We start from the raw sequence: 9,521 nt of genomic DNA, 5'->3' as shown, positions 1-9,521 counted from the left end.
TATAATAAGATATTGTAGTCATTTTTATAAAAAAAATATTAATTTAGACCAGTTCAAGATTTGATTCGCCATTTTTCGATCAAATCAATTTGTCTAGCCTAATTTTGACAAAAAAATACGATTTAATCGATTATATATATTAAATTTTAATTATTAAAAAATATCTTTATAAAAAGATATTTTTAACGTCTTTATCTAAGTAACTCCTAACAGAAAAACTATGTTATACACACATACACTAGCAATAACAATAAAATTGGAAAATTAATAATATACCAATTAGAAAAGTATGTTTCTTGAATAAAGTATTAGTACCTGTGATCCACTTTCACCTCCATTGATTTTCAATGCATTAACATGTCTCTCATATCGTTCAAGGATGTTTTCCACGCTGTTTCACAAATGAAAATTAAATAAGAATTATAAATAAAAAAAAAATTAGGCATGGTGCCATTGGCTTTTAAGTTAATCCGGGTCACTCAAAATTTAAGTGTACCAAAACCCCACTGGGAGGGGAAGGTATACAAAAAGAGAGTAAGAAATGGAACATAGAATAATCATATGGATAAGATCACCATAAGAATAAGATTCATATATTGAATAATACTTATATATCAAACAAATTTTGTTTAACTATTGTTTATTACCTTAAAAGCCTTACAAATAGAAACATATAGTATAATGAGGTTAATGTTTAAAATGTTGTTATTGGAACAATATTCATAAATCAAGTTGGTTCCTAAAAAAATTTTCAAAATGCTTCAACATTTAATTATATCATGTGTATAAAAAAATCAACTATAAAATCAGTTAATTATATAAAATATATATTAAAATAAATTAAATATCATATATTTTTATATACAAATATAATAATTGATTTAATAGTTAATTTTTTTATACATATAAATTTTTTATATTTATCTTATAAACAGTCTATTGGTTCTTTCTGTTTATTAATATTTCTATGTTAGTTTTGCTATTATTTTTTGTATTCTTTTGCACTATTTTTTTTGGTGTTATTTGTGCTCAGAATGCATTCCAAAAAAAAAAAACAATCTACTAATTTTCAAGTGTAGCAAAATTTGTTGGTAAATTATCTGTGAATTAGAATATCTGAAATAACAGTTATTTATGAACTAGTTTATATGGTAATAAAAAATTAAATTTATAGCGAAATTGACTGGAAAACAAAATTACGTGCAGAATAATATATATATTGAGAAAGGAATTAACATATAGTTGTTTCATGAAACAATATACTTGTGTGTTTTCATGAGATTATAGTCATTATATACGATGGTGATAAAGATAAAGGCATAAAGCTAAAATCACACCCTTCATAATACATAGAGAAGAAAAAGACTTGCAACAACGTCCGTACAACAATAACAATAATAATAATTGCTTTGCAGAGAGTAAATTAAAAAAAAAAAACAAAAAGAGAGAAAAATCTGAATCTAACAGAGACATAATTATTCATGTTGTCTCATTTTATTAGTTTAAATTAAAAAAATAAAAAAAATAATTTTATGATATAATATTAAAATTTTATATTTAAAAAATTTAAAATTTGATTTTTAGTAAATTCAAAATATAAAAAAATAACATAATATAAATAAAAAAACAAATATTATATAAAAATTATTTTATATTTAAAAAATTTAAAATTTGATATTTAATAAAAAAATACTTTAAATAAATTAAAAAAAAGTTGATTGAGAAAATATATTGAAGATATAACTATTTATATTATGTGCTGTTATTAAATTTTAGAAAAATTGAATTTACGACGAATATGAAGTGAAGAATACATAAATTAGAGAGAAAAAGGGAATAGATTTAGAAAACCTGGAATGAGATGAAAAGTGAGAGAGTTTGCCTGTGGTGTTGAAGATAATGAATGCAAGTTGAGCATCACAGAGAAGGGAGATTTCATGCGCTTTCTTCTTCAGCCCCGTTTTCCGTTTCGAGAACGTTACTTGACGCCTGATCTTGTTCTCTATCTGCTTCAACTCCACCTTCCCTCTTCCCATCACTCTATTTTTATTCCTTCTTTTCTTCCCCCTTCTCTTTTTATATCAACACCACCACACACCAACCTAATAAATAAGTTAGAGTGAAAACCAAGCAATAATAAGCAGGGAATCATAGTAGAGAGAGATAGATAGAGAGTAAATAATAAGGAAAAGTATAGGGGACGATGAAAATATTAAATAATGTGAAAAAATCAGATGTTTAATTTAGTAGGTATGTGAATGGTTATTTTAATATTAAGATTTAGATGGATAATTTAGAGGTGTAATATATTTTTATTTTATTGGACTAATTTTAAAGTTTATTATTCACATTGTTCACAAAAATCATTGTCTACTTAGCAAAACTCAAATAATAATAATGATGATAATAATAATAACAATAAGGTTTAGTTATTCTGTTGATCCTTATAATTTCATAAAATTTTTAATTAGATTTCTATATTTTTTTTCTTTTTAATTAGGTCTCTGCACTAAATTTTTTTTCAATTCAGTCCCTTTTAGTAGTAATTGACTTAATTTTATAGGGATCCAGCTAAAAAAAAGAATTGATATAGAAACCTAAATAAAATGAAAAAAAGTGTAGGAACCCAATTAAAAATTATTTTTGGCGCAAGGACTCAATTAAAAAAAAAAGTATAGGGACCTAATTGAAAATTTCGTGAAACTATAGGACCAACAGAGTAATTAAACCTAACAATAATAATAATAATAACAGGCTTCTAGAGGCTAGAGAGAATAGAAAGTGAAGATAGTTTATGAGGGCTCTCATCTCATTCATTCACCTTAATTTTTGACAAACAAGGAAAATAATGCATTTCCAAGCAACCACAAAATGGAGTTCCTTTTGTGGCCACCTCTAGTGATTCCCAAAACAAAAATTTAAATATCAAAGTATTTTTGTATAAATATATGTAATTTAATTTATTTTTAATATATATTTTATATTAAAAAGTTAATTTTATTATATATTTAATATAATTATTCTCAAAATGATATTTAAATGAAATATTTATATAAAATCTAGGCAAACATACAATATAGGAGAAAAAAATAAAGAAAAAAGGAGAGTGAGAATAACTAATGAGATAGATGCATGTATGAGTATCATGGTAAAATTATAAGAATCATTTTTCTTTAATTAAATTTTGATGTGTACTTAACTATAGTAGTAAAAGAGTTTTAGTAAACATCGTATCTATATTTAAAATAGTTTTTCATTGATGTAAAAATAATACATAATTGAAGAGATGTGTGTAATATACTTTTACACCTACGATAATGTATGTGATCTAAATTCATAATTTTTTATCTAAGTGTTAGAGGTTCGAATTCTACTTTATATACGTACCAATTTATTAACTAATAACAAATTTTTAAATGAGTTTATATTCATAACGAATTAATTATTAATCTGTTGAATTAGGAGATACCATGCACAACAAAAAAAAATATATAATGAAGTGATGATTATATATTACGAAATGAAAGGTGAAAGGAAAGGAGAGCCGAAAGGAGAGAAAATGATAGGTTAATATTTTGTTGTGGTATAAGGGTTTTGTCGAGTTGTTATTGGTTGAGAAGGACGAGGTACGATGCGTTGTCGATCCTGGATTGTTGGGGTATCGCATGCATTCTTTTCCAATTTGACGAAGATACTTATTATGTCATCCTATGACTCTTTCTCTCTGGATCCATCTTATGCAACATTGCAAAATTAATTTAATTTTTTAACTTGTTGGCCCAACAAAAACTAGTTAAAGTAAAAAGAGAAGATGGACAAGGAAAAAAAAATTAATTAAAATTTAATTAATTTATTTATTTAATACCTTTTATTAAATAATATATTTTTTAAGTTTAAAATAATTGTTGTTTATACTTTTTGTATTTATTGAAAAGTTAATATATCTAAATAATAAATGGTCTAACCGTCTAAATACATTAATTTTTTATTGTCTATATACATTAACTTTTTAATAAATTCACCAACGAATTATAACTCAAATAGTACAGTAAAAGGTTGCGAGTTTGAGTTTTTCTGTCTTCAGTAAAAAAAAACTTTTTAATAAATTCAAAAAGTGAAACAAAAAATTATTCTAAAATGAAGAGAGTAATAAAATAATTCAATAAAATAACTTTTATTGTCTATATACATTAACTTTTTTGTATTTTCAACAATTCAATAAAGATAAAAACTCATGTGCAGTTGACTTCACGTAAAATTAATAGTTGATTTTAAATGAAAATTTAATCAAATCAATCAAATTATCTAATGACTCTCAGTTATCAATTTCACGTGAAGTCGACTGCACCTGAATTTCCACCTTCAATAAAGCCGTTGTCTATACACATTAACTTTTTTTGTATTTTTAATAAAATAAATTTTAATTTATAATTTTTAACATGTAATTCTTAAAACACAAGTTAATAAATTACCTTTTAAAACACAGATTAAATTAATATGTGTCCTAGGATATATAATAAAATTATCATCAATAAAAAATTTTAAATTTTTAATAAATACATTAAAATTTAAATTTTTATATTTTTAATAAAAAAAATTAGTGTGTAATCTTAACCTATCTTGTTATGATAAGAGAGAGATAAACCCTATTTACTTTGGAAAAAGTTAAAAATATCTGTAACAGTAATTGTGGCGGAGGACAACACGTTGTTTTCGTGGGTTTTAGTGGTTATTGTTAGTATTGCAAGTGTGAGGAGTGTTGAAGTTAGTCTCACATCTAAAAAAGTATGGAAGAGTGAGGAGTTTATAAGATGAGAGACCCATTAATTTGATACCTTAAGGTTTTGAGTTGGATGTGGTGTCTTCTCATTTTATGTTCTCTCATTTGATTCCTTCCCGAAGTCTCCCCGGTTGTCGAGAGCTTTCCACGGTCGGCCCAACAAAATGGTATCGACGGCGTGTCTCGCGATATTTTATGGCGGTGTGATGGACGAATACTCATGGTGGTGGAGGAGCTAGAGGGAAATTGATGCTTAGTGTGAGGAGTGTTGAAGTTAATCCCACATCTAAAAAAATCTTCTCATCTTATATTCTCTCGTTTGATTCCTCCCCAAAATTTTTCCGGTTATCGAGAGCTCTCCACAGTCTCCACAGTCGGCCCAACAGTGCTGTCTATTTAATATTTATGTGCGCACACAGACACATTGCCTACCTTCTTCTTCTTCTTCTCTGTCATTGGCTTGGTTACATTATAAGTGCGTGGAGTGTGGACCAGTCTTACAATTCATTTGTCCAATCAAACTAAAAGCAGTGGGGCAAATTCATTTCTTAGACCACAAATTGAACCTGAAACATGAACATTCAAATAAGGGATTAGGGGACAAAGTAGCATGTGGTATTATGTTTTTAATTCGTGTAACAAAATTATTTATTACAAAAATATATATATGGATCCGATAGAGGTATTTAAGATACAGTTTTTCAATTTCTGACCAAACATTTTAAATAATTTGAAAATGCACCAAATCATTTTTTTACATAGCAATTTAGTTTTAAATTAATTTATTATATGGTGATTTTTTATTTTGATTATTAATTTAACAAAATTACAAAGATAAAAAGCTATTTAACTTTTAAACACTGATTTAAACTAGTTTATATATATATAAAAAAGCAATTTTCACATGTAAAAGAAATAATTTTAAATTCTTTATATACAAAATAGTTAATTCGAACTGGTTTAGCCGACATTCCTAACACTATAAAGTTGTTAATTTTAAAATAGATCATTTAGTGTAAAATTAAGGATTAATTTAATGCATCCGCTAACACGTGAATAATGAATAATATTATGATATGTGCATAAACTAATATGTGGTCAAATAATATTGTGACACGTGATATAACTAGTCATATCAATATATTATTAAATGACTAATAATTATATTATACGTGATCAAACTATAATGTGACACATATCACTAAAAATCTACGTTATTAAGTCACGTAAGTGAATTGTTAACGAAAAATGGACTAACAACTAATGTGGTGTATTTTTACTAATTTTCTAATATAAATGGTGTAATTCTAAAATTTTTAGAATGATTTTAGTGTACAACAGATCACTTTGAGAATTTACCATATTCGAACATGTATCCCTATATAATATAGTTGATATTTATTTAACTTATATAAGTTGATGAAATATAAAATTGATAAGTTAAGCATGATTATTTAATGGAATTTGCACATAATCTAAAGGTTTTTAACTTTACATATTTATATTTTGTACTTTTTCATATTTTATTTTTATTTTTAGTTTAAAAAAAGTCAATTGACATGTCGTGCTATTTGAGTACTTGAACTTAATAGATATTTATAAGGGGCCTATTTATAATCTTCAATCTTGATGAATACTTAGTCACCAAAAAAAATCTTGATGAATACTTCAAAAAATTGAAAGTTTAATTATCCAACTTTGTTTGAATTCTTAAATAACGCGTTATTTTGTGTGACATATCATACTTCAGAAAAAGTATAAAATATTAATATATTATCTGTCAATTTATTATTAATAATAATTAATTATTATATTTTAAATATATATATAAAAAGACACTTCTAAAAAATATATTTATAAAGATATTTTTATTAAACATAATTATAAATAAGAGTTGACAAAAATTAATAAAAATATTGTTGGTAATAGTAAGATTATATAGCTAATGACCCACATGGGTTATAACTTACTAATGAAGAGGAAGATATTTTCTGCATAAAGAAGATGGAGTGATTAATAACAATAACAAAATACTTTTAAAACATTATGTTTCATAACGACTAATTCTTTACTTAGAGACAATTTAATGTATGTTTTCGTATTCAAGTTAAAGCAGTAGTGGTGGTAATTTGTTACACTCCTATCTTTGAAAATGAAATGGATATAAATCATGTTATGAAGAATATATACGGGTTAAATTAAAATAGGACATGTCATTTCAACAGTTGAATAATTGTAGTGTTTGACTATTTGTTTTAGACCATGCAAGAAATAATGTTACTTTGTAATAAATTCACAGTAAAGAAATCAAAAGGCATGACTCATATCAATGACACGTGTTCTTTCATATGGGATATGACTGATGCACTCTTGTAATGCCATAGTGAAATTACAGGTACATACTCCATGGAAGTTTGAATATTATGCGTCTAAAGTCTAAACGAAAACAATTGTGCTTGTATTGTACGGGAGAATTCTGAATTTCACACTTTTAATTATATTCACAAAGTTTCATTAAAGAGTGTGAGGCACTTTCTTAACATTGTTAGTCAACAAATTAGAAGTTTCATCGTGTTATACATGGAAGACTATGCTCATTAATCTAATAACAAATTTGGGATAAATCATATAAACAATACCACCCGATATTACACTAAAGTCCCAAAATTCAAAACGTTACATGCATGTCCCGTTTTAAAAACAAATTTATATAAATCGAAACTAATAAATTCAAGTTACAAATGTACAATGTAAATGAAATTAAATAAGATTGATTTATCAAAAAAACAAGTAAATTAAACGAGTTAGACTCGATTTACTAATAGCATTAGTAAATCGAAATAACCTACATTGATTTATAAGAAGAAGGGATCAAAAAGTAAAACGATACATGCTGTTTTAATTTAATGTTTAAAATAATTAAAATAAATCGAGTCTACTTAATTCGAATTACTATGATACCCACTAAGTTATATAAATCGAATTCAACTAATTCAATTTACAAGAATTGGTTCCTATATAAAAACGATCAAAACGTTATGGATTCATTAGAGTAAAAGTCACAATGACTAGTGATGATTGTTATTTAGTTCTGATGCACTACAGATGGTTTATTAAAAAAAATGTGTTCTGCAATTAAATTTATTGATAAGGATCCGCTTAGTATTTTTTTCAAATCTTCAATGAGTTTCACCGAGTTTCAGAATACTATAATTCAAAAATTGGGAATGCAACGCGTGAAACGGGTGGAGAAGTTATTCTATAGAATTTTGATTTTCGTGTTGCGGGATGATGTGAAGTACGATTCCTTCGTCATAGGCAGTGACGAAGATTTGCAAGTTTTGTTCCATTGTCGTCGGCAGTTTTCCAAGGTGAGGAGCCCTAAAATATTGGCCAAGTTTATAGATGTGGTCTATAATTCAGGAGGTTTGAACCAGAATCCTCAACCTTCAGCAATGGTTGCCTGCTCTAGTTCAATGTCTGTTGGTATCTCTTCATCTGTGCCCGTGATTGTACTTGAGGCAGTTTTGGTTGCCACCTCGTCCTTAGCAGATGATCTAAACCGCAATCGTGATAGAGAAATAGGTGATACTTGACTCTTCGATGAGCTTGCGATTGCAATGGCCGGTACTCCTAATGTGGTATCAGTTTTTGAATAGGGTGGAACATTGAATGGTGTGAAAGATGTACTACAGGATGATGATGATGATTATTTGGAGCTTGCAATGATTGCTGATGATAGCGATGATGACATAGTGAGGAGTAATCCGGCTGGGGGTGGTGGAGCGGCTAGTTCAGAAACTCAACAGTACCCCCACACTTTTCAACTTTGGACTTAGATACCATGAGACAGCAGGGGGTACTTGGCGTGCCTGTTGGATTTAGGGCCAGAGATACACAGGATATAGGAGGACTAGCTGAGTTCCAAGTCGGTCAGTAATTTCAGGATAAAGAGGAGGTCGTGTTAAGCGTGAAAACTTATAGCATTCGACATGGGGTTGAGTACAAAGTGTTGGAATCCAATCATCGCAAGTACTATGGAAAGTGTAAGGAATTTGGAAATGGGTGCACATGGTTGTTTTGTATCAGTTTCCACCAGCGCAGAGGTATTTGGGAGGTAAAACGGTACAATAGACCTCATACTTGTCTGACCACGTCGATATCGAGTGATCATAGGATGCTTGATTACCATGTGATCTCGACCTTCATACTGCCTAAGATTAGAGTTGATGCTGCCGTATCAATCAAGGTACTACTGAATGCAACAGAGGCACATTTCAGTTTTAGACCGACTTACAAGAGGATTTGGTTGGCTAAGCAGAAGGTCGGGGCTCAGATTTATGGAGATTGAAAAGAGTCATAAAATGCATCAATGGAACGTCGAGCCACCTCCACTCACACTGACTGGAACGTATGTCGACACGACGTCTCCACTCAACACGACGATTGTCCGGAACATCAGGCACCTGGTCCATCTGTAGAGCCTATCCTAGAACTCTCTACAATGCCTCAGCTATGATTGCGCTTGCTCTGGGGTCTCCGAGGAATAGCTCAGGCGATAAGAATCGCCTACCATACTGATGCCACCACTCTAAATACTCTTGAGACAGTCCTGGATCTGGAACAACATCAAATCGTAACAAATGTTGTGCCCTGTTGGTCCAATGAGTGCGCCAATGCTGTAAGGTAGTAGGAAACCACCAATCACCGACTCTGCCATCCTTCGACATCAAGAAATCAA

General features: G+C 28.5%; 1 protein-coding gene across 1 annotated transcript; it reads left to right on the top strand.

Annotated features, from left to right (window-relative positions):
* The first annotated feature begins 7,962 nt into the window (after window positions 1–7,962).
* On the top strand, window positions 7,963–9,131 carry LOC107471322 (uncharacterized). The gene is made up of 3 exons (XM_016090766.1): window positions 7,963–8,365; window positions 8,465–8,588; window positions 8,870–9,131. The coding sequence occupies exons 1-3, from the start codon at window positions 7,963–7,965 to the stop codon at window positions 9,129–9,131; spliced, it is 789 nt and encodes a 262-aa protein (XP_015946252.1).
* Window positions 9,132–9,521: the final 390 nt, after the last annotated feature.

This window comes from Arachis duranensis, chromosome 10, assembly GCF_000817695.3.
Source record: "Arachis duranensis cultivar V14167 chromosome 10, aradu.V14167.gnm2.J7QH, whole genome shotgun sequence".
NCBI classification, from domain to species: domain Eukaryota; kingdom Viridiplantae; phylum Streptophyta; class Magnoliopsida; order Fabales; family Fabaceae; genus Arachis; species Arachis duranensis.
The sequence above is the reverse complement of the archived record's forward strand: the minus strand, read 5'-3'. Positions and strand labels throughout refer to the sequence as shown.

What these genes read in the sequence shown, in the direction of transcription:
- LOC107471322 (XM_016090766.1), top strand. Translation starts at nt 7,963, where the DNA reads ATGAGTTTCACCGAGTTTCAGAATACTATAATTCAAAAATTGGGAATG. An exon ending in CAATCGTGATAGAGAAATAG is followed by an intron (nt 8,366 to 8,464) that starts GTGATACTTGAC and finishes ATGGTGTGAAAG; the next exon opens with ATGTACTACAGGATGATGAT. An exon ending in GCTAGTTCAGAAACTCAACA is followed by an intron (nt 8,589 to 8,869) that starts GTACCCCCACAC and finishes GTTTTGTATCAG; the next exon opens with TTTCCACCAGCGCAGAGGTA.